Source organism: Ictalurus punctatus, chromosome 29, assembly GCF_001660625.3.
Source record: "Ictalurus punctatus breed USDA103 chromosome 29, Coco_2.0, whole genome shotgun sequence".
Taxonomy (NCBI): domain Eukaryota; kingdom Metazoa; phylum Chordata; class Actinopteri; order Siluriformes; family Ictaluridae; genus Ictalurus; species Ictalurus punctatus.
Genome location: NC_030444.2, coordinates 924,491 through 950,178, shown reverse-complemented (window position 1 = coordinate 950,178; position 25,688 = coordinate 924,491). Strand labels below are relative to the sequence as shown.

The 25,688-nt window shown below is 42.2% G+C and overlaps 1 protein-coding gene across 7 annotated transcripts; it reads left to right on the top strand.

Moving 5' to 3' along the window:
• The first annotated feature begins 780 nt into the window (after nt 1–780).
• On the top strand, nt 781–25,217 carry micu3a (mitochondrial calcium uptake family, member 3a). 7 transcript variants are annotated; one of them, XM_017461315.3, is made up of 16 exons: nt 782–1,198; nt 3,010–3,160; nt 5,083–5,114; nt 5,509–5,587; nt 7,794–7,841; nt 8,898–8,980; nt 9,222–9,293; nt 11,152–11,193; nt 12,362–12,460; nt 15,518–15,532; nt 17,269–17,363; nt 19,506–19,677; nt 21,313–21,421; nt 22,224–22,381; nt 22,532–22,596; nt 23,426–25,217. In XM_017461315.3, exons 1-16 carry the CDS (start codon nt 1,001–1,003, stop codon nt 23,430–23,432), a joined length of 1,425 nt encoding a protein of 474 aa, XP_017316804.1. In that variant the 5' UTR covers nt 782–1,000; the 3' UTR covers nt 23,433–25,217. The 7 variants fall into 7 exon arrangements, with proteins under 7 accessions (XP_053533515.1, XP_017316804.1, XP_017316805.1 ...); XM_017461316.3 differs by having other exon boundaries at nt 783–1,198; nt 3,013–3,160; XM_017461317.3 differs by lacking the exon at nt 15,518–15,532 and having other exon boundaries at nt 783–1,198.
• Nucleotides 25,218–25,688: the final 471 nt, after the last annotated feature.

Here is a 25,688-nt window from a genome sequence, read left to right as displayed (position 1 = left end):
AGAAACTTATTTCAGACACATTATATCCATCTTTTATTCTAGGAGATTAAAAAAAGTTTAGGTGTTTCAACAACTTAAGAGTGAAAACGGTATTTATTAAACACTGGAATGCTGTATTTACGTTACTGGTTTATATATTTAATGGCCAAGAGTCACTTAAAATCAATTTTTTAAACACAAAAAAAGGAAAATAAACAAAGTTAATATCATCTGACTAGCTTTATACATACAGCCTATAGTGTTTGTCAGAGCTAGCTGGTTAGCATGTTTAGCTATATATTTGTATAGCATCATAAACATTTTTTTCCCAATATGATATTGATAAAATATATTTTTAATGTAATATAATATTTTTAGAGAAATAATATAAGATCAGGTGAAAATTAATTTTTAAAAATTTATTTCAGACTGTTAACGTGTCTGTGAACAAAATCTAGCGCTTAGCGCTAAAAATTATTAGCTAATTATTAGCTAATCTTCATCAAAAATGATCAATACATTAAATAGCCTTTTTCTTCAGTATATTGAGCGATTATAACGTCCATGTGTTCGAGATTTTAATTTAATATGTATACGTTTGTAGACATTTTTAATCAATACAGTCGGAGAAAGCGCTAAATGCTAACATTCGCTGACTAGCCTACAACTAGCATGTTTGTTAGCACCAGCTAGCTAGCTAGGTAGCACAGGTTTAACATTTTAACGTCTAATAAAGCCCAGTGTCACGTGACGTGGTCTCAGCGGTAAACACGGGCTCTGTCCTAAATGGATGTAGTGCACTGGTTAGGGTGTGAAGGCTTGTTGTTGGGTTATTGTTTGAAGTGTGCGGGGTGTAGGGAGCGAGGTGGAGTCCGGTCTGAGGCAGCTCATCGGTATGAAGTAAAACCGGGAGCTTTGAGCGATTTAATTTCACACCCTGCGCAGTGCGCTTAAATAGGGGCAAGAACAGAGGGAGGGATTTAGGACGGAGCCCGTAGCCCACAGCGCGCTGCCGGTAAAGATGGCGGCGTTACGCAGGATGATGTCGGTGCTGGTGAGCAGGTCCGCGGCTCGGTTCGGGGATAAAGCGCGGGTGAGGAGCGGCGTGGCGGCGGTGGGATTCGGGCTGGCGGCCGGCGGAGCGGCGGTGCTGTATCTCAGCTACCGGGGAGCGCGCACCGGAGTCCGCAACAACGCGCCCGTGCTCGCCGCGGAGCCGGTAAGGAGCGCTCGCGCTATAATAATAATAATTATTATAATTTTAATAATAATAACAACAACAAGACTTGTCATTTAATGAACCGTGACTAAAATACAAAATATCCGCTGTGGGGTTCTACACAGTGCACGTGATACTACACTAAATTAATCTAATTCAATTAGAAATCAATTAAAAGGTCCATCTTTAATAAAAAAATAAGGGGGGGGGGGGCAGCGCGTGAATGTAGTGACGCGGGACTGTCCTTCCTATGATATCTCTCACACACACACACACACACACACACACACACACACACAGAGCAATACGGTAACACAAGAACAGCCCTGGTGAGTATTATGGCTCCACCCCATGCTGATTATTTTCCTGTAACAGCACGTTACGTCACAATGTTTTATTTATTAAAGAAATGGCACGTCATACTTTTTATCCGTTTCTAGTTACAGGCAATGTTCAGTTCTAGCAGCAGTTATTACGCAGCTATAAACAGTCGTTCCCTCACTATCCTCTCATTTTTCGTTAATCGGTCAAAAACAAACAAACAACGCAGCGTGTCGCTTTTCATTATGGAGAAATCACAAAAATACAAAATGTTGTAAGTCTTAAAGTTGAGCTGACACTGGAGACTCCTTCCATAAATGTTCCCTAAACATCTCTCCATTTTTAAGAAATCTCTTTATATGGCGCGTCTGCTGTACACGTCCCCGTGAATGAGCTGTTGCTATAGAAACCTGTGATTCAGTGACTCGATCAACGCCTGACGGCCAATCAGAATCCGGGATTCGAAGGCGTTCCGTTTAAAATTACACCGGCTCTGTCGTTCCTGAGTAGGGGTAACAGCTGTGTGAAGGATACGATTTGATCCGAGAGTAGTTCAAGATTAGTTTCAGATTGGCCACGCCCCTTAACCCATAACCCTTAGCAAATCGCTGTGTTCGAAGTGGAATAGCATGTTCGGCGTGGAAACTCCGCCTCCTCGTCGATTGTTTTCCGATAAAACACACCCCCAGGGTTTTCCTCATTTTACGACTGCAGCTATTTTCGTTTGTTATGAAACGCAGGAGGACGTGAGAGGAATATTTCTGGACGGACGAGTTCTGAATGCTTTCCACGTTTGTAATATTTGCGTGTGTGTTGATTAGGGCTTCCCTCGTTTAAGGGCGTGGCCACGCGACAGTGATTCGGAGATGGGAAAAGATGACGAGTTAACGATAACAGTATTACAGGAAATCTTTTCACACGGTTGATCATATTTATCCATGAACCCTTAAAGAACATTAAGGAACTTAATAAGAACCGAGAGCTGAGGAGTAAATAATAAGCAATAATTTGGAGTTTATATACCGCAGGCTTAGTTATGTAAAAAAAATTAAAAGGTTCTTCAGTGGTTCTTTGGATAGTTATCTTTTTAATATTGGTTCTCCTGAGAACCTATTATTATTATTATTATTTATTTTATTTATATTATTATTATTATTATTTTATTTATATTATTATTATTATTATTATTATTATTATTATTATTATTATTTATTTTATTTATATTATTATTATTATTATTATTTATTTTATTTATATTATTATTATTTATTTTATTTATATTATTATAATTATATTTATTATATTATTTATTTTATTTATTTTCTATTTCATTATTTTAAAAAGTTTGTAATGAATTGAGTTGAATACACACATTGAATACAGCGATGTTGTGGAACTGATTATTGCCGCACGGTTCCGGTACCGTGGACGTCTCGTATCGCATCACAACGTATGGTGTGTGTGACCCGCCTCTTGCCCCCCCCCCCCAGCAGAACCGGCAGTTGGACTTGGAGGACGGAGACGTGTACATGTCGTCCCACGAGCACCGCTTCCGGCTCTTCAGCTCGATGGAGTACGAGGGTCAGCTGTACATGACGCCTCAGAACTTCATCGAGTCAGTGACCATGAGCGAGCCGCGGAGTGAGCGCACACACACACACACACACACACACACACACACACACACACACGTTTCTCACTGTCAGCATTTCAAAGTCTCATGAGTCCTTTTAATTTTAGGATTTTCTCTCTCTCTCTCTCTCTCTCTGTGTGTGTGTGTGTGTGTGTGTGTGTGTACACGAATAGTAATCGACAGGTTATCCTGCAGTAAATCACACCTTACATCACACACTGTGTAACTTGTACTGTATATACATATCATTAGTACATTTATTTGTTTATTTATTTATTTATTTATTTATTCTACTTTACATATTTATATTTTAGAATTTAAAAAAAGTTTAAAATATTTCAAATCTATTATTTAATAGTTCATAAAGTTTCCAGTTTTGAGTAAAATAACTTTATTTTTAACTTATTTTTTTAAATAATTGAATGGATTACAGTATTTATATTCTGGAGAATAACTAATTATTTCATAGATATTCCTAGTCAAGCAGATTATTTATTCTTCAGTTATTTATTTATTTTCATTTCCTGATATTCACGTCTGGTTGTGTTGAACGGGCGAGAACACGGCACCTTTTTGTTTGAACCCGTCCGTTTTCCAAGTGATCATAAATATCGGGACATGTGACTGCCAGGTGTGTCCTGTTGCCAGGTGTGTCCTGTTGCCAGGTGTGTCCTGTTGCCAGGTGTGTCCTGTTGCCAGGTGTGTCCTGTTGCCAGGTGTGTCCTGTTGCCAGGTGTGTCCTGTTCCACTGATGGTTTAAACAGTTAATAGCTGTGGACATGTAGTCTTGGTTTGAGCCTTCAGTTTCACCTGTAAAGACTACATTTGCCTGGAAAAGCATCACAGAAGAAGAAACCAGAGTTTCCAGGTGTCAGAGTCGCAGGTCTGATGCGAGTGAGCGAAATGCGACCCAGTATTAAGTGTTATTTACTTTCATTTACTTCAGCACTGATCTGTTCCTATACTTTTGCAATCGTCTCATCTCCATCTTTTGATCTCGTGTCCAAAAGTCTTCCACACCTGAGGCAGGTATTCCAGGACTGCAGCGGTGTGAGTACCTGCTCAGGTGTGTCAGGGAGTACCTGCTCAGGTGTGTCACAACCACCAAACGAAAGTGTGCGCTGGTTAATTCAGTTCAGTGTTGTGTGTGTGTGTGTGTGTGTGTGTGTGTACAGCGTGTTTAACAGTGGACATTCTCCCAGAGCAGCGGTACAGAAATATATACTTTCGGGATATAGATTATAAACATATGAATTTATCTCTAATGAGCAGCCAGAGGAGACGGCGGTGAGGAAAATCTCCCCGAGACGATATGAGGAATGAGATAGAATGAGAGAGACATCGAGAGAGACAGCAAGAATGAGAGAGGGGGAGGGGAGAGAGACAGACAGAGATAGAAAGAGAGACAGATAGAGAGAGAGACAGATAGAGAGTGAGACATTTAACGTAATTTAAAATAAATAATGCAAAAATAAAAATGCAGTTAAATTAACAGTACTGTTCTAATGTTTAGATCAATATTCACTATTTATTTAGAACTGATTTCGTGTGTGTGTGTGTGTGTGTGTGTGTGTGTGTGTGTGTGAGTAGCGGTTTGACTCAGTGATGTAAAATGTGACACCAGGACACACACACACACACACACACACACACACACACACACACACACATATATATATATATATATATATATAAACGTCTACGTTTAGATTCCAGTCACTGAAACAGTGTAAGACTCCGTAGCAGGACGTGAGGTTCTATCTGGTCCTGCTGGAGTCCCTACGTTCACTCTGTGCACACACACACACACACACACACACACACACACACATACACACACGCACTACACCAATCTTAACCATTACAGTAATCATACCTAATACTCTCTCTCTCTCTCTCTCTCTCTCTCTCTCTCTCTCTCTCTCTGTAGTTAAGAAAGCGTGGCGGTCTCTCAGTAAACAGGTGCAGTATTAAACCACTTCCTGTTTTTTTTCTGGTCACATGCTACATGTTTACTAGCACACTATTGCTGTTCTGTAATACATGCATATAGAGCTAAGATAAGGACAATGTATGCTAAAACACACACACACACACACACACACACACACACACACACACACACTGCAGCAGATGTAATCATTAAACATTAATGCTAATACAACAATAAAATCAATTATTTACACAGTGTACTTTAACATATATATATGCCTGTGTTTAGCTAGTTAATATGCTAACAATACCGTAACGAGCAGCTAGCGTATTTAGCATGCTAAGTAAGATATAAGCTAAGACATCTTATAGTGCAGCTAGTGCTAACTTTTTATTCACTGTTTACATTGTTTCCCTTCGACAGGAGCTGGAGAAGATCCTCTCCGAGACGCCTCCGGTGTGGAAAGGAAGCTCGACGCTTTTCCGAAACCTCCGAGAGAGAGGTCAGAGTTCACATACAGATTTAGCTAGCTAGCACGTTAGCTAAAGGACATATCTTACTACTGTGTATTAGAAACCCTGATAAAATTCTAGAAAACGATAAGTGCATGACTAGCATGTCCTGAACATTAGCTATTAACCTGCAGTTTTATGCTAAACCTTAAGCTTAAGTTGAAAAAGGCTAGTAGTGATTTCGCGATTTGAAACTTTGCGATTTGCTGATCAAATTTAAACCAAGCCCCGCCCCCAGCGAAATCAGGATATGCTAACACACCCACAGGCCGTGTTCAGAGCCTTGGCGACCAGTGTTAGTCGATAAGGACAGTAACAGTGTTGTGTGCTTCTAGGGGTCGCTCGTGTTAGCTAGCTGAAGTGGTCAAGGACCTGCTGGTTCGATGAAGTGAAATGTCATTTAATCGTACGTAGCTAATCATCAGTAGCAGCTCGGTGAATTGCTGACAGACTCGACGCCGTTAGCAACCTTCATATATGTAATATAATCTCACCGTTTATTTTCTACCCGTAGCGATAGCGCTAACGCTAACAATCTTACGCAACTGAAACGCGCAGGAAACTCGAGGAAAGGCTTAAGCGTTCGCCCTCACGCAGGCCGAGCTAACATCCCTTTGGTGCTCCACCCAGAATTCGCTCCGTTTGTTGCGTAGCAGCCTGTATAATCACACACTTCGCCCGTACTAATGCTGAATCTCTCCCGCTTGCTCTCTTTCTTTCTTTCTTTCTTTCGTTCTTTCATGCCGCTCTTTCATCGTCTCTCCGGAAGCTGGCAGCGTTCCCGAATCCCAAACTGAAGCAAAATCACACACAGAAGGGAATGTGAATTAAATAAATAAATAAATGAATAAACCTGAGGAAGATCACTGACACGAGGGCTGCAATTAAAGCATTTGCTGGCGCGGCGCTGGTAGCAGACTGGCTAATTCCCCGCGGTGATAATTACACACCCGCTTCACACAGGCGCTAACCGCAGCGGGACGGCTAAAAATACACCGCACGGATTCCACTCTTTTCCTTTCATAATTATCGTTTTTACAGCAGAACCGTAATTCGCACCATCTCCTTAACTTTGACCGACGCCGTGTTATGAAGACAAAACACAGAATCTGGTTCAAATCTGATGGAAAGGTGTGCGTGTGTGTGTGTGTGTGTGTGTGTGAGAACGTCTCCAGAGGCTGGTTTCCAGGTAAATATGGAGCCAAGGTGACGGAGCCCTGAGGGAGGTTAACTCTTTTAGGAGAGGGGTGGAGAGATGTCTTACAAAATGACGGTCGATTTCTTCCTCATCTGGTACTTGAACGTTTCCTACCGCACCCCGCCGATAGACAGTCCCTCGCTGACGTTCCGTCACAACTGGGAATTTGAAACCGGAGAAGATTCTCCTGAAGGCTACAGCTACGACACCAGCTCGTTCCCTCGTCCCTCTGAGCGGTCCTCTGACACGCCTGCGTAAGGTGGTGTGTGGCTTGTTTGGGAGATGCTAGAATTCATCTTTCGCCCACGACGGCGTTTGGGATCTGGTTTGAGAAACGCCATTTGATCAAAATGTATCCCTGTCTGATGAATGAAGTTCTCCGACTTGTGGACCATCGGATAACGTCGAGTAATAGTGACCAAGAAACCTTAGCATTAGTTCTACAGCTTGAGGACATCCAGAAGTCTGACGTTCCATGGGTGTGAGCGCATGTCTGTGTGTGTGCGGGGAGACCAGGTAGGTATCACCCCCCTGCTCTGGTAAATGGACCCGTGTTGGGTTCCTCTCCCCCCGAGGCGTAAAAAAACCGCCGGCCTGAAACGCTCGGCTCAGTCAGCCAGAACTATCTGTAGCCCTGCTACCAATACGTGACGAGAACGTTTTCGGTGGCTAATGCATCCCTGTCGTCTACCCTTACTTCCAAAACATCCTCAAGAGCTTCCCAACAGAAGCTTGGGTCACTTCGACAGTCCGTCCCGGAGTGCTCGTGCCAGAAAAGGGGCTGGTGCTTTCCGTGTGCACCCGAGAGAATCTTTAGATCTTATCTCCACGCAGGGGCATCCTTTTGTAAAACTAGCAAAGATTTAGAGTTCAGGTTTCCGTTGAAACGCCCATCAAGCGGTCCTGTGTAAACAGGATCCAGAGGAATGAGGAAAGAAATGAGGGCCGAGGCTTAGCGGTGTGCAAATGAATGTGACCCTTTTGATTTTGTTTTGCAGGCATCATCGCCTACACCGAGTATCTCTTCCTGCTTTGTATCCTGACCAGTAAGTATTAGAAATTTTCATCCTTTCCCGCCCGTTCTGTCCATTTCTCCTCATACCCTCTCAATTTGTCCGTCTTTCCTGCTTGGCTCAGTATCTCAGTTTGTCCTTCTTGCTATAATTTTGCCTTTCTTGTTTAATTTTTTTGGGGGGGGTTTCACCAGGCCTCGTTACCTCCTTTAAAGACGTATCACAGTTAGAACCCCTGTTATACATTATGGTCTGGCAGACCCAGACCGTTTCCACCCATGCTTTCATCCTGAGCCGTCCGTCTAACCGTCTGAACTGCGAGGTTCCAGAATTCAGCACTTAAATGGGTTTATACCTTTTTTCTTTTCTACCGTTGTTGTTTGTTTGTTTTTCAAGCACTCTGTGTTCTACGTTCTGAAACAGCTCGGGCGTTATGAACTCGTTGAGTAGAGCATCATTACAGCTCGTGTCTTCACCCTTTCCTGCTGCGCCCAAGCACTTCACTCGACACGTCCTCTGGAACACAACGACCCTGCCTCGACGTACTGTTCCCACGGCAACGGAACACCGCGGAGAGGCTCGTGGCCCTCGACTAGGTCAAAAACACACCTGGAGGAGGTGACGAAAGGTGGTGTTTGTTACCGAAGAAGACTCTGACTTTGAACCGACCGGCTTCAAAGTCGGAATTAAGTGTCGAGCTTGAGGCGAGGCGTCTGTGTTTGAATATTCGTCTGTCAGTTGGTTTGTGGACGTCGACTAGAATTCCAGGTCTCTAGTAAATCGAACAGGCAGGTGCGGGATGAAGTTTGGACCGTTGTCAGTGATACCAGAGACTCCTTGCCGTACAGGTTGAATAGACACCACGTCTCATTAGAGACTGCAGAATTCAGCGGCGCTGTGGTATAAGGACAGAATATTCTATCACACTTAAAGATGATGAGTTTCCGAACCTCCCCTACCGTCTAGAGACGACTTTCCACCGAGGAGTCTTCCTGGCTAATGCGTTATAGAAATGACATCACAGTAATGCACCTTATCTCATTCTGAAAGCTGAATCTACGTATATGACTCACGTGTCTTTTTCCTCAGAGCCTCATGCTGGCTTTAAAATAGCCTTCAACATGTTCGACGCCGACGGCAACCAGATGGTGGACAAGCAAGAGTTCCTGGTGGTGAGATAATCTGACTTCTTTTTTCTTCTCTGTTCATAGTGACCCAGTTATAGACCGTTTGGAGGAAGGAACAGTGGAATTAATTCAAATCCAGGGGGTCCAAACGCTCACGTGATGGATTTTCCAGAGCGAGTAGTTAGACCTTGATTTTACAGAGAGATCTGAAACGGAATTCTTCTTACTCTATTAGAGATTAGCAAAAGAAGCATCTGCACGGCTCACACCAAATTCTGTCCTACAGCTGCAGGAAATCTTCCGGAAGAAGAACGAAAAGAAGGGACGCAAGGGAGACGCGGAGAAGTCAGCTCAGCTGGTAAGGGTCTGGACACGAGGTTTTATCAATGAGTGGCATGGTGAATAATGCAGGTCTTCTGTGTGAACGTTCAGGAGATCAGGAATTTGGGGGTTGGGAGATTTGGGAGGTTTTCCCATTTGGGTACGTAATTTGTGTGAAATTTGAGTTGGCTGTGAGGTAAGGATATGGAATTTGAGGGATCGGGGAGATGGGACGTGGAAGTCGGGTCAGAAAGATGATAACAGTTTGGAGGGTTTGGTTTTGGAACAGGGGGTTGAGTTAAGAGAAGAGGTAAGGAGATTGGTGTTGGGTCCAGTGATGGATGATTTGGAATGAAGGAACGTGTATTGGCGTGGGAAAATGGATTCTGTCAAGAGAAGAGGTCAGGAGATGTTTCGAATCAAGAGGTCAGAGTTAGGGTGTTGGGTCAGGAGATGGATTTTGGATCAAGTGATTGATGTTGGCAGCTTCAGGTTCTCTGGTTTGATCCTGAGCTCAGGTTGGATGGACTGGCATCCGATCCATGGTGTGTTCCTACTTAGTGCCCGGTGTTCCTGGGATAGGTTCTGAATCAACCATTACTCTGACGAGGATAAATCGGTAACTGAAGATGAACGAGTGGATGGATGAAGTCCGTATTGGCTCATATGATGGATTTCGGTCAGGATCTTTGGGAGATGGCTTTTGAATCTGTGACTTGGGAGATGGCTGATGGAACTGCAGATCAGTGTTGTGTGGAAAGATCCAGAAATAGTTCTGGGTTGGACGATTGGTGTCCGTAATTGAGATCTGGACCGGATTTGAGAAATATGGTGTTGGGTGAGGAGAGCTTGGGTGATGGATTAGGAGACGGGGTTTGGATTGGGAGATGGACGTTGGGATGAGGATACGGATGATCATTTGATATATTGAAGATGAGCAGTTTGACCAGTCTGAGCCTCAGCTACCGTCTGTCTGGGTTTCTTCCAGGTTCTCCAGTTTCCCTCATCTCCCAAGAACATGGCAGTAGATTGGCACAGATTGGCTGTGGCAGATTGCCCCTAGGTGTGAACGAGTGTGTGAATGCACGGTTCGTGTTAGAAGAAGGTGTCTTTGGAAAAAGACAGAGCTTGCAGAGGATGCTCCTGAGTAAGAAAATGTTTAGAAGATCTTGGGAAGATCCATAATTTGTTGTTTGCTTTCCATATGGGAGATGATGATGATGATGATGATGATGATGATGATGATGGTGGTTATTGGCCTGTCGATCGAAGCGAGGTAAAACCGGCTGCCGCAACGGATCTACAGCGGCCACCTGAGGGTGATGATGGTGCGTTGCTTCATAACAGTAGTGATCTAATCGGCAGATTACATCATGTTCATCAGGTACAGGATCCCTTTAATATTTGATGGATGGATGACATCATGGATGCACGGATGGTCTTGGGAGGGAAATAAAAACTTCTTTTTTTTAAAACAGCCAGTAGGATTGTGCTACATTAGCGTCTCTCTCACACACACACACACACACACACACACACACACACACACACACACACACTGTTAATACCCTGATGTTGCTATACCGTGACTAAGGAATGCTCTTTAAGCTGTTATAAATCCCAAATAACTGCTTTTCTTATAAGTGTTATGTGTGTATAATGTCTCGCCATGGCAACCGTAATGATTTGCTGAATGCGACTTTGTGCCTCGGTTTTGAAAATCCGAGTCCTTTTTTTCCGTAGATCTGTCCTCACTGTGAATCGAGATAGAAAACGAGTGACGAGTGTAAAATGTTTTGTCTTCTTTAACCATGTTCTAACGTGTGTGTGTGTGTGTGTGTGTGTGTTCCTCTCCTTCCTCTTCCTCCTCCGCTGCCTCTCCGAACGACACGTAGAGCATGCAGCTCTACGGATATCATGTCGCCCCAGGCACTAGCGTATGTATCACCACCACCTTGTGCCCTCTGACCTTTGACCTTGTGTGTTTAGATGTGAAACGAAGGTGGGAAAACGGGACGAACGCGCGGGAAAAATCGACAGACCTCGAGCGGAGCAGGGAGGGTTGACCTTCACGGGTCGAACGATTTGTTTTGGGGTTTTTTAAGTAACTGTTCTGACCCTGATTTAGGGGGGAAATTAAATTCAGATTGATCTCCGTGTCTCGTAACGAGTCCGGCGCAAACTCCATCAGAGACGTTTTGAGCGATTGGAGCAGAAACACAGCGAGAGCAAAATGTGTTTTCTATTGAGCCGCCGCCGGAGTGTTTTAAAAGCACTTAGTCCACCTGCGTGACCTTTAATCACACACACGCACAGAAACCGAGGTGGCCCTTCTGTCATGTTTCCACAAAGTGGATTCTTTTACCAGACACATCAGTGATGAAAGAAAGATAAAAATAATCAGCATGAAATGTTTTTACGTTATGATCGTGTATTGTTTCAAAGATTAACACCAAAATTATAAAATGGAAAATAAAATAATCATTACTGGGCATAACTATAAACACACACACACACACACACACACACACACACACACACACAGTTTATTAGTGCAGTTTATTAAAATTTTAAGTTTCAAAATGGCAAAAAAAAAAATATTTCTGTAATTGTCATTGACCCATCACCGAACGTCCAAAAATTAAAGAACGTTTATTATTATTTATGTTATATTGTTAAATTTATTCACGTTTTTCTGTTACATTTTTAAAATATTCAAATACTAGCATTTTTAACCCATGTATATTACTATTTTATAGCAGATGTACTCACCGTTCCCGTTAAAATGAGAGAAAAACTAAACGAGGGTTTAGTCAGATTCCCTAAACGCTATTTATTCTGTGTTGAAGGACTTAAAACTTGACGTTCCGACGCTTTTCAGACAGACTAGGCTTAAAACTGCTTTAACAACGAAAGCTTCCACTCAACACGCACAAAAACTGTGCGAGATGTTGTTTATAAAATGACAGGTTTACGGAATGTAATAACTGTCTCCTCGCTCAGCGTAGCCCTGACAAACCATCTTCCTTTCCACATTTTCACTGTGCACCCGTTTCTCTTGCTGACCCACTAACGGCCGCCCCTGTGCTGCCGACCCTCCCTCAGGTGTCGAAAAAAGAGAGCCGAGAGGAGTGTGTGGCGCGGAGCTACTGGGACGTGTTGAGACGAAGCGCCAGCCAAGCGCTCTTTTCTGACCTGGCAGAGGTACCGCTTCCGCCCTCACACTCTCATCCCTCGCTTTTTTCCATCCATCGTCCTCACCGTCACGGGCGCATCGCTGTCCACGTAGGGTCGAGGTCCTGCTCTGACACACCTGATTGAACACCTCAGACCCTTCGCTGAGTCAAATCAAGTGTGCTAGAGCGGGGAAAACACCACACTACTCACTACTGGGTACGGAGCGCGAGCGTTTATTGTTTTATTGACCTAACTTTGTTTACTTTTGACCTATTTCACCTCGTCGTTGCGCCGGTCGTGAACACGGAAGGATCTAGAAGCACTCGTATGTGCGACTGTTGTGCCAGCAAAAGATAGACTGCAGCGAAGTTTCGGCACCGTGATTAAAATCTCAGTATGAGCTCTACTGTGACGCGCTTCTAAAATCCACCACTAGGGGGAGACCAAACTTATAGAATAGCTACAAATATGTTAGCGGCGATGATGAAACCTAAACGAACCCCACATGGTTTTTCACACCTACCTACGCTTCAGAATGGGCGTAAACATCTTCATACAATATATAAAGTAGGGATGTGGAACCTCAGCCTTCCACTCGAGACGATAAGATCTCACTTCACAAGGTAACCGTTCGATATTCGACGATACGACTGAATCTGCGAGGATCCGACGCGATACGATTTTATTATCCTCCCGTCGACCAACTTTGGACAGAATCTGGCGTAGACTTGCCGTATTTTCACGAATGATGACGTAACCGTATCGTAGACGTGAGCATATCAGTGAGCCTGTTAAATTATTTAAAATATGAATCACTTTTACACACCGGTTGTTTTTTTTTCACAACACTAAGCGAATTATAATCGCTCGGTCGTTGCTTTTTAAATCGATGTGTCGCTCCGGATCGCTGGCTCGTCACACCCCGATATATACCGCATGAATTAATGGGGAAACACGGTACAGGCGCACACACTCGGCTAAAACCGATCCACCGCAGTGCAGCTTATACGATGGGCGTAGTGTTAGATCGTGGACCGGACACTGTACTGTAGACGTATAACTAGAGACTCGTTTCAGGTTTAGTGCAGCGGCACTGAGGTTCCGTGTCTTTTCAAGGGTTCTAACATCACGTTCTAACATCAGACGGCAGCAGACAACTGGGAAGCGATGATGCGTTTATTTGTCTGCGTTGAGGTGCTCTAATGACGAGGAAACGTAATGACTCTGCTGAGCCGTACATCTGCCCTTTATTTACCCAGTCTGTTACAAAGAGTGTGTGTGTGTGTGTGTGTGTGTGATTGAAAGAGATAGTAATTCGAGATCCCACTCTCCCAGATGACACACTTCCACAGGATTGTTTGTATTATTGACTGCACGCTCTCAGATGAACACTTAGAGGAACACCACATGTGTGTGAGTGTGTGTTTGTAACGTCTGATGAGTGTGTGTCTGAGTGACTGTGTGTGTGTGTGTTAGTCATCCCACTAATCACTGTTTTTCACCTGCCAGATCAAAGGCTAAAAGCCCTCAAGTGATGACTCCGCCCCACAGGGGGCGTGGCCGTCTACGGTGTAATGCAATGATGACTTTGTAGTAGCGGGTTTCCAGGAACTGTGACATAACGCTCCTTATATCAATCTTCCAGGAAATAGAGGAATGAAAAAAGGGGGAACATGTGCTAATAGAAGGTGGGAGGAGCTCAGCAGTTAAAGGATGGTTTGGACGTAAACAGTTCTGTTCATACTCCAGTTGCTGAAGCTACGGCGCTAATGTGGTAAACCAATATCTCTACAAAATGAACAAAACTTCGTATGGCAATGTTCAATGCTGTAACGTTATTGAGATGGCCGTCCTCCATCCTGGGTAAGCGAATTGCTTTTCAAAATGGCTGCTTGGTCACGTTTTCGAACAAATTGGCTGCTTGGTCACGTTTTTTAACAAAATGGCTGCTTGGTCACGTTTTTTAACAAAATGGCTGCTTGGTCACGTTTTTTAACAAAATGGCTGCTTGGTCACGTTTTTTAACAAATTGGCTGCTTGGTCACGTTTTCGAACAAAATGGCTGCTTGGTCACGTTTTCGAACAAATTGGCTGCTTGGTCACGTTTTTTAACGAAATGGCTGCTTGGTCACGTTTTTTAACAAATTGGCTGCTTGGTCACGTTTTTTAACGAAATGGCTGCTTGGTCACGTTTTTTAACGAAATGGCTGCTTGGTCACGTTTTCGAACAAAATGGCTGCTTGGTCACGTTTTACAGCATGTACACAGCCTAAGCCGCGCCTCCTGAAATTTAAAGACTGACTTGTTGGAATCCTGAGGTAATGTAGGTATTTAGTGCCATTGTGAGCAAAGATGGCCGACAACAAAGTTCTGTCGGTGTGAGAAACGTCTTAATCAAATCTATATTTGAGAGTGCTGCTACGATGTCCATCTAAAATCCACCGATAAGAGGATTGCGTAGGATGACGTCAGATGCACAGGACAGCTACAAATACGCTGGTGGCGATTTTGATAAACAACAACAAAAAATCTCCTTCTCTCCTTCTTACCTCAAGCCAGACTTCTGCAGAAGATGCTTCCAGATGACTGATTGATGTACGCGGAACATCACTTCCTTTAATCACAGGTCTATCGTAAGAAGATCATCATTTAATCCGACACGGAGAACACACGCTATCACGCCCTCTGCTGGTGGAGTTTTTATCGCGTACGCGTTTCAATCCTGAAAGTAACGGCACAGTTTAAAGCCCGTTTGAGACGTCCGTTACTCGTGGCTCAATGGAAAAGAAAATAACCGAATGTTGATCGAGTTTAAAACCGAGAACTTCATTTCATGTGAAGACATGTTGTTGTGTTTTGTAATGTTTTTGCCTGAGCTGTGATTTTGGGCCGTAGCCTTTTGACGATACTCGTCTGATGACCGTGTATGTGTGACGTGTTGAATGATTTACATCTCAAACATCATCACACACCATGTGTTCCTGTCTGATTCCTCTGCTTGAGTCTACCATTCTTTCTCTTTTTTGTGTGTGTGTGTGTGTGTGTGTAACTTCTTTTCGCTTGAAATGGTTTCTCCTTGGATAGGATTTTAATCTGGAGGTATCGCAGAGGCATGGACCGAAGCTCTGCTCTCGTCTGGCTTGAATGCACTGAAAAAGCTCTTGGGGGAAAAAAGGGGGTGTGGCCAATGAAGTTTAGCATGGCAGGCTCCTCCTGTATCTCGGCCTCAGGGGTGTGGCATGTATAGAAATCAAGCCTACACTCTTAAATCTAGAACCTTAATGGGTTCTTCTGGCGCAACCCTTCAAGTTTGGATGTAGAACCCTACAAGAGAGTGTTTCCTTATTAGAAGAATCCATTCATTATTCAATAAAGAACCTTTTGTACCAAGTTCCAAGAGCTACATTTGGTTCTAGGTACTAAGAGACCGTTAATCTGGAGTTTGTACCACATGCTTACTCAATTAATGCACCGATTCTTAGAAAAAGGGGTTCTTTTAAAGGTTCTTTACTTCCCGAAAAAAGTTCTACCTGGAACTCTTTCGGACAGGAGAACGTTTTGCTGTAGAGTCCAGCTTTGTTGGAGGGACAGCCGAAGAACTCGTAAGGGTTCTACATCTTTTAAGAGTGCACATGAAGAATTTCTTATCAGTCAAATTTTTTCAGCTGCATAATTGTTTTTATTATTATTATTATTTTATTTGATATATTTTGACAATGTAACACTTTATTTTTTGTACACTAGTTCAGCAGTTGTTTTAAAATCTGATTGGCTTTATATAACGACCGATTGACATCAGACGTCATCACCGTAACAATTTAGCAAATTTTGCAATTTAAAAAAAATAAATAAATGAAATGAATAAATAAACATTCTCCACACTGTTCACTAATAAAGCTCGTGTAAACAACTTCGGTTGTTGACGAGATGACTCCGCCCCCTCGTGTCACATTTTCTTGGTACCAGACCGGCAGCACTTCGGTGTTGGTGCCGTGACCCGGGTCTTTTATGATGGAAAAGTGTGTAATGGTTCCAGATTAGAAACCGAGACCGGAGGCTTGTTGATTGGTCTGTCAGTCTAGTGAGGGAGGCGTGGCCTATCATTCCGTTTCCAGTAAAAACCGAATCTTGTACTCAATACTGAATCACGTCGTATCACGTTGAAGGAGTCCTGGATGATGATATGCGTACGTATACATCACTGTTGTAGGTTTTATTTTATTTTTTTTCCTCATGGATTTGAGGGGAAAAAAACTTTTGGAGAGTATATTGAACATTTGAGAGAGAGAGAGAGAGAGAGAGAGAGAGAGAGAGAGAGAGAGAGAGAGAGAGAGAGAGAGGTTTATCTGCAGCAGGAAAAAGGTGGACTCTAGTCACCTGTTCACACATCAGCACTTATGTGTGAATGCAGCCTGTCTCTGAAATGCATGGCCTGAGGTGTCTTCATGCATCTTCTCGTCTGTCTGCGTCCGCCATTGTCTCTGTCTCCGTCTCCGTCTGCCCAGATGTATGCGGTGCATATTTTACATGAATGTATGTTTGTGTATCCGTGGCTGTCTGTCGCTCGTGTATTTGTCTCACGCTCGTCCCTCGATCTTTATGCCTGATGTTTTCACCTGAACGGTATAAAGATGGCCGCATCTGTGCAAGTGCTGCTCCCACTCTGGTGAAGCCGAACGCACCGAACGAAGCACCTTGGATTGCTCTGCGTCTGCGACGGACAGCCCCGTTCATCCGATCATCTCACACCATGCTTTTCTCACTCACGGCTTTCTTTTCTTTTTTTGCCCCGCCCCCTCTATTTATTTTTTTCCCCCCCTGCCCTCTCTGACCAGCGCACGGACGAGAGCATGACTATCGACACCACGCTGCTCGTACACTTCTTCGGGAAGAAAGGGAAGGCGGAGTTGACGTTCGACGACTTCTACAGGTACCCGACGCCGACGACGCACTGATCATGAAGCTTTAACCCGCTAGTCACGCCTTGCCTCCCATCCACAAACATCGACTGTTGTTGTGAACGCTAAATTACTTCTCGCGTTCACACAAAACACTCTGAAATTCACAGATTTACTTTTCACATGAAAAACAATTCATTCATAATAAATAATGTGCCTCTCAATGTCAACAATCCAGTTTCTGATGTATTACAGCCGTTTCAACGCGGCACGGTTTCGTCATCTCGCATCTACAGTAAACGCTCTTACACGCTGTAATTGACTTCTCGCATTGATACAAAGTGCTCTCGCTTTCATTAATTTGCCTTTCGCGTTGACTCTGAATCTCTCATACTTCTCAGATTCTTATGAAATTCTGTTTTGTTCACACATTTGCCTTTTGAATGCTCTCGCATCCAATATTTTACCTCACATATTGCTCTCACGTTCACTATTCACCTCTCACATTCTCTAATTCACCTCTCACGTTCACTATTCACCTCTCACATTCTCTAATTCACCTCTCACATTCACTTTCACCTCTCACGTTCACTATTCACCTCTCACATTCACTTTCACCTCTCACATTCACTTTCACCTCTCACATTCACTTTCACCTCTCACATTCACTATTCACCTCTCACATTCTCTAATTCACCTCTCACGTTCACTTTCACCTCTCACATTCTCTAATTCACCTCTCACATTCACTTTCACCTCTCACATTCTCTAATTCACCTCTCACATTCACTTTCACCTCTCACATTCACTATTCACCTCTCACATTCACTATTCACCTCTCACATTCACTTTCACCTCTCACGTTCACTAATTCACCTCTCACATTCACTTTCACCTCTCACGTTCTCTAATTCACCTCTCACGTTCACTTTCACCTCTCACGTTCACTAATTCACCTCTCACATTCACTTTCACCTCTCACATTCTCTAATTCACCTCTCACATTCACTTTCACCTCTCACATTCACTATTCACCTCTCACATTCACTATTCACCTCTCACATTCACTTTCACCTCTCACGTTCACTAATTCACCTCTCACATTCACTATTCACCTCTCACATTCACTTTCACCTCTCACATTCACTTTCACCTCTCACGTTCACTATTCACCTCTCACATTCACTATTCACCTCTCACATTCTCTAATTCACCTCTCACATTCACTAATTCACCTCTCACATTCACTTTCACCTCTCACGTTCACTATTCACCTCTCACATTCACTTTCACCTCTCACGTTCACTAATTCACCTCTCACATTCTCTAATTCACCTCTCACATTCACTAATTCACCTCTCACATTCTCTAATTCACCTCTCACATTCACTTTCACCTCTCACATTCACTTTCTACCTCTCACGTTCTCTAATTCACCTCTCACATTCACTTTCACCTCTCACGTTCACTAATTCACCTCTCACATTCTCTAATTCACCTCTCACATTCACTAATTCACCTCTCACATTCTCTAATTCACCTCTCACATTCACTAATTCACCTCTCACATTCACTTTCACCTCTCACGTTCACTAATTCACCTCTCACATTTATATAAAACGCTCCGACATTGTAAAAATGTATCTCTCACATTTATACAAAATGTTCTCACATTCACAATTTTACTTCTAGTTTGCAAAAAATGTTCCTGTGACAGTCACATAAAATGCTCTTGGATTCACAAATTTACCTTTCGCATTTTCACAACATGCTCTCTCACTGATAAACGTCCTTTCACATTCACCGGAGATGCTCTCGCGTTCACAATTTGCCATTTAAAGAAAAATCCGCCTGTAAAAAAAAAACAAAACAACCCAAAAACATTTACATAAAATGATTTCATATCCGATATCTTGCCTCTCTCATTCTTCCAAAAAGCTCTGGCATCCATGTGTTTATTTTTTCACTTTTATACAGAAACAGAGACGTAACGTCATGAATATAATGTTTTTGAAATAAATGTTTTACTCCTAATGTTCAGACACTTTCCACCCCGTGATTTACCAGGTCGATTACTAACACGAGACGATAAGCGCAAGCTTACTGTTACAACCTGGGACCCAGAAGCCCAGTACATCTTCACTCTTATTATACATCTCCTCGTTCTGTCTCAGGTTTATGGATAACCTCCAGACCGAGATGCTGGAGATCGAGTTTCTGACGTACTCCAAAGGCATGACCACCATCAGCGAGGAGGATTTCGCTCGCATCCTGCTGCGCTACACCAACGTAGAGGACATACGCAGCTACCTGGAAAATGTGCGCCAGTCCATTCCTGACGAAAAGGTGCTTCCGTACTGGGGTTTTTTTTTTCTTCTGGTTTTCTTTCTTTCTCTTGGAACGTAACCAAACTCTCCAAGCTTTCTGATCATCCAACGCTTCAACTTCTTCACACACTTCACACCTGAACGCTCCGCCGCTCCATCAGCAGAGTGTGTGTGTAACAGCAGCTTGTAATCTTACATCTCTTCCTGTCACCTCTGCCCCTTAATTCCACTCCTCCCCTTTGTTCTTGTAGGTGATTGACAGGCCGCTGCCCCAATGGTATCATGTTCAGCTCGGTTAGACGCCCTCGCTAGTGAAAAGAGCGAGCTCTTCTCGGGGAAGTGGATGTTTTGGTCCAAACCGACATGTTGACATGAGGTCTTTTGTTTCTCATGAAAGCGCCAAAGTGGGAAATGTGATAACCCTGCTGAAAAAAAACTACACAATATAAACCGCCATCACAACTGTAATGGTTTTAAGGGTTATAATGGGAATTTTATTGGTTTTAATGGAAACTGTAATGGTACCCGTGGGTCTCTACTGGTAATTTGTTGCCTTCTATTGGTGGCATGTTGTCATGAATGGTGGATATCATTAAGGACTAGTAATGGTCATGGTTTAAATGGTTAGCTGATGGTTTGTAATGGTATTTTGTAGTGGAAACCATTAGAATTTCTGTGATGGTGGTTGTTGTTGTTGTTGTTTTCAGCAGGGAAGACTTTTTGAATCATGTCTACATGGACAAAAGAACGTAATCACACAAGGGTTTACGCTTACACTGCTTCTTTCAAATAAATGTCGCGGCGGCGTGTGTTGACTTTGAACCGAAACGTCGCTTGGATAAAAAAAAGTTCCTCGATAAAATGCCCCTGCTGCTATTGTGTGTTTCATGAGTCGTATCTCGGAGCCGAATCCTTATCAGATGACGGTTTCATCTCGCCTTTCATGAGCAGCCGAGCTCGCCGTGTTAAAACGCGGCGTCCGTTTAGTTTTGTCATCACGTTATTCACTGTTACAGATGTTTTATCTCTGTGGCTAATTTTAAAAAATGACCTACTGCTGAAGGATCGCATTAAAACTCGCAATCCATTGTGCTTGGAGATCTCTTGACAAACGTTTGACCTCAAAACACATTTGATTCAAAGTAGCGTTTAGCATAAAATATTTCAATTGTATAGAATGTGATATTTAACATCGTTAGCTAAGTTAGTTTAGTGTCGAAGTATTTAGCTTAGCTAATATATTAGTCTAATTATATGATGTGATAAAAGCCAGTGCGCTAGTTTACTAGCTAACATTGAGGAAACTGTTTCACTGCGTAATCGAACACGAAATTCATGTTAACTAGTGAAAAGGAAACGCGCCAATATGAATGCTTCCTCGACATTAGCAAACTAGCTAATGCTAACCTAATTAATGTGTAGTATACAAAATTCAGTTGAATGCTTGTTAACGTTAGGCTAGCTACTGTATTGTGTGATTTGCATTCAAAATATATAATTCACTAGCAACCAAGCTAACGCTGGTCTAATTATCATAATTAAAACCAGGTTGAGTTAAAAAAAACAAAAAAAACATCAAACACGGGCTAGTTATGATGTCATGTGATCCAGTTTGTGATTGGATAATTACTTTTCTTTCTTTTTTTTCACACAGGGCATCACTTTTGAAGAGTTCAGGTCTTTCTTTCAGTTCCTTAACAACCTTGAAGACTTCGCTATCGCTATGCAGATGTACAACTTCGCCAGCCGTTCCATCGGGCAAGGTTGGGTTCTACGTCCTGATTGTTTCACGTCTCGAGAAATTAACACGGGAAAAATTGACATACTGTTCAGTTGGTGAAAGTTGTGAGAACACTGTTGCTAGGCAACAGTAGGGCAATAGGAACATTTCTCTGAAATGATGCTAACAGCTTAGCTAAGTAATACACAAGCCGTTAAATGTTGTTATATGAACTGGAAACCAGACAAATTTGAAAAAAATGTAAACATTCTCCTCAGAGGTGTTGATAAGTTGCTCAAATAAGACTCGGTAGGATTAAAATTACACTAATTATCCTTTCTAACTACCATTTTGCAGATTAAAGTGGTATAAGTGTTGCTAGGCAACATCTCACTGTTATTTGACTAAAAAAAAGGATGGTAGTTTAGCTAGCTAGCACATCGTAATCTTTATCATTAAAGTCTAACGATTTCGCAACATAGCTAGCAAATGGCTGTTAAGGCTTTTATAAAGGCACAGCGACAGTGGAAATGAGACAGAACTATTAGGAATAGCAACATTTACCTCAGATGTGTTGGTTAATTACTAAAAATAAGATTATTTATGGATAAAATAAGGTTAATAATTCAGCTAGCTATCTAGAATATGGCTGTTGAGGCTTTTATAAAGGCACAGCGACAGTGGAAATGAGACAGAACTATTAGGAATAGCAACATTTACCTCAGATGTGTTGTTTAATTACTAGGAATAGACTCGAGCACTAAAATTAGACTGTAATTATATGTAGCATTGACTGCTACCTCATGTTCCATGTACATGGTTTGATTTGTGTATGTGTGTGTTAGATGAGTTTGCGAGGGCGGTGTACGTAGCAACGGGGCTTAAACTCACTCGGCACTTGGTGAACACCACCTTTAAGATCTTCGACGTGGACCACGATGACCAGCTGAGCTACAAGGAGTTTATTGGGATCATGAAGGACCGATTGCACCGTGGAGGCAGGGTGAGAGAGACACAATGAGACACTGGTTCTTTATTACAGCTGTACTGCCATCTCGTGGTGACTAGTGGTAGTTCATGGGAGCTGCAGATACATACCCGTGTACACACCGTTTCACCGAATGGCATTAAATTGTTCCCTCTCTGTTTGCAGGGTTATAAGGATGTAGAACGGTTTACTTCCTTCAGGTCATGTCTGAAAAAGGAGCTGGCAGGAAGATAAGTACACACATCAGCAGCACCGAGATTTCCTCCACGCTCTCTCCAGTTTTAGCACGCTAACATCCACCTGCTCTGACAAAATCCAAAGAGTACAAGACAAAGATCAAAACCACTTACAGTTTACTTTATTTTGGTAAAGCGTAGCTGTATCACTGTGTCCACATGCCGCTTGCTGTTAATGGACGTTTCCGTGACGTTTCGATCAATTTACCTGAGTAGAAATGCAACAAAATTAAAGTGGCTAACATTCTGAAAAATAGCGCTAGTTAGCGTTGTAGAAGGAAAGAGCAGCTCGAAGTGTAACATACACATTGAGATAAAATTAGTTAGCATAGTAGTTAGAAAGAAAGAAAGAAAAAAAGACTAGATAGAAACCGGATGCAGCTAGCATTGTGAAAAATATGGCCGTAAGCTAAAGCTAGTTAGCAAAGCTGAAGTTAGCTAGTGAAAAAGAGTAATGTGTTAAAAAAAAAAGGAGTTAAAATGAGCTAGCACTGTGAGAAAAAGAGTCATCTTAAGTTTTAAGCTAAATGTAGTGAAGTAGGAACCTAGAAGTGTCTTTTCAATTAAAAAAAAAAAACGATTAAAAAAACATTTAATAGACCAAAAGCAGTCCTGAGACCTGTAATGCTGTCGCTAGCACAGAATGCTAGCAAGTTTCAGCGTCTCTACAGCAACATTAAACAAATAAACAAACGCTGAGATTTATACATAAACCGTGACTGCGCGCAAGACAGTAACACACACGCACATGCTAACATGCTAATAAAGGACGTCTTTCTCCCGTAATAACGTCTCTCTCTCTCTCTCTCTCTCTCTCGTGCACCAGGTGAGCGGTGAGTCGGTCCTCAGCTGTGTGCGAGCAATCTGGAGTCCATTCAAAGGAAGGAGCCTTCATCATCATCATCATCATCATCATGATCAGAAGTCTTCCGTGGAACATCTGCTGAGAATATTCTGCACGTTCTGCATGACTTCCTTCTCTTTCTCGCAGTACTTCCAGCACCGGAATTGTTACTTGACGTGGGAATTACGTATTAAATTAAATGATTAAATTATTAACGCGCCGCTCAGACTACACAAAGCAGCGCACTATGAAGCGAGCTCTGTTTAACACGCACGCGGTTCGTGGTCCTGCTCTTTCTTAGCGTGTACGAGTTGAGTTTATTATTTTGATCGTTATAATCGAACTGTGACACTGCTATCCTAGTTTTCTTTTCTGAAAAAAAATATATTTATTTATTTATTTATTTATATTTATTACTGCTAATACTTCCTACCTGGAGTTATTTCACGTCGTTATTTACTCGGACAACTGAAACCAAAGCCAGCAAACTAGCTAAAGCGTAGCTAAGAATAATAACGTACTGCATTTTGTTCTGTAATGCCGTTCTTGAGTCTCGAATTCTGATTGGTCAGGAGGTAACGTTTCTATAGTAACAGCTCGTTCACAGTAACGGGGATAATCTACGGCTAATAATAAACATTTGGCAAAGGAAGATGCGCAGTAGTGGAAATGGTGAGGTTTTGTTCCGGGTAAGGAGATGTTTATTTAACCTTTACGGAAGGAGTCTCCAGTGTCGGCGGTAAAACTGGGAAATTGTAGGCGCTTTTTTTTTTTTTTTTTAAATTAATTTCCAGAGGTTGGTGAAGGAACGACTGTTTACACGTAGCCGCTGTAACGCAAGCGATAAGTTGAGGATTTAACAATAAACGTAACTATAAATGGATAAATAGTATGAAATATTCTTTAACGAATGAAAAAATCGAATTGCTGTAGTATAAAGAGGAATAAAAGACTTCGGGCTGTGCCGTTATAAGAAACGAATCATCTTCTCGGAGGCGGAGTTTTGTTCCTTACACAATGGCTGTTATATTAAAGATAAATATAAGTTGAGCCTAAAGTGCCTAATTAGAGTGATAAAAGATTGTTGCCCTTTCAGCTTTGTTTAGATCTAACTTGCTCCAATTGAATCATTTCTAACATTTTCTCAATTCGCAAAATATGAAATAAGTACAGTTTATAGTATCAGCTGATATAATAACGTACCTAAAAAAACCAGCGCGCCTTTAATCCCATCGCATCACGGAGCTTTAATCAAAGTCTTAAATGTGTCCCAGTGTATGAAGTGGTTATATATACACCGAGACGTGTAAATGTGGATTTTATCTCTTTTTTTCAGTGTGTAGAAATCTGATACCCGCACGTGACACGTAATAACGACGTTAATCACAGAATTTCCCGACTTATTTTCACTTTCAGTACGTGCACTGTCTGCATTTATCTGACAAATCCTACAGCCTGCAATTAATACCCTGTTTAACTGAAGGAAAAGAAATAATGCCTGAGTAATGTATATTTATATTGCATACTATTGTGTCTCCTTCTTTTTTAAAATACTGATAATCGGGTGTTGTACTTGGATATTTAAGAATGAAGTTGTTGTATGAAATGCGTAATTTATTATAAAAAAAAACAACGTTTTGTCAGATATTACCGGGATATGAAGTAAATTCACAATGCGTAAATTATTACTGTTCGATGAAAATGCACATTATCCTCCTTTTCACTCTGTAGCCTGGTTGGGACTATAATATAAACTCATTATCAAATAAAATGTTGGTTGTTTGTATGTTTTCGCTGCGGGCTTTGCATCAGAGAATCTCGATGACGGTAAGGATCGACTGACTGACCGGAACACGCGAAAAAGAGTTCCCTGACGAAAATAACTTGCGTATTCTCATATACACAAGACAAAAGCTAGCTGAATAACGTTCAACAAAATCCACAAGTCAGGATCAGCAGCTAGCGTTAGAGAAAACCACCAGAGCACTAGCTAGCTGGATAACGGGTCTTACAGCGAATTCAATTCTCAGAGCTAGCCGAATACTATTAGAGATGTGTTTACTCTGCGGTTTCTTGGTAAATTATGGGGATAAATTATAGGGTTTTGTTTTTTGTCTCATTAACTTCAAGAGATAATAAAGAGAGGCTAGTGAAGGATCGGCTGTTTATAGCTGCTCAAACGTAAGTGCAAACGGGAAATAACTTCTTTCATAAACGATAAATGTAACTATAAATCGATTAA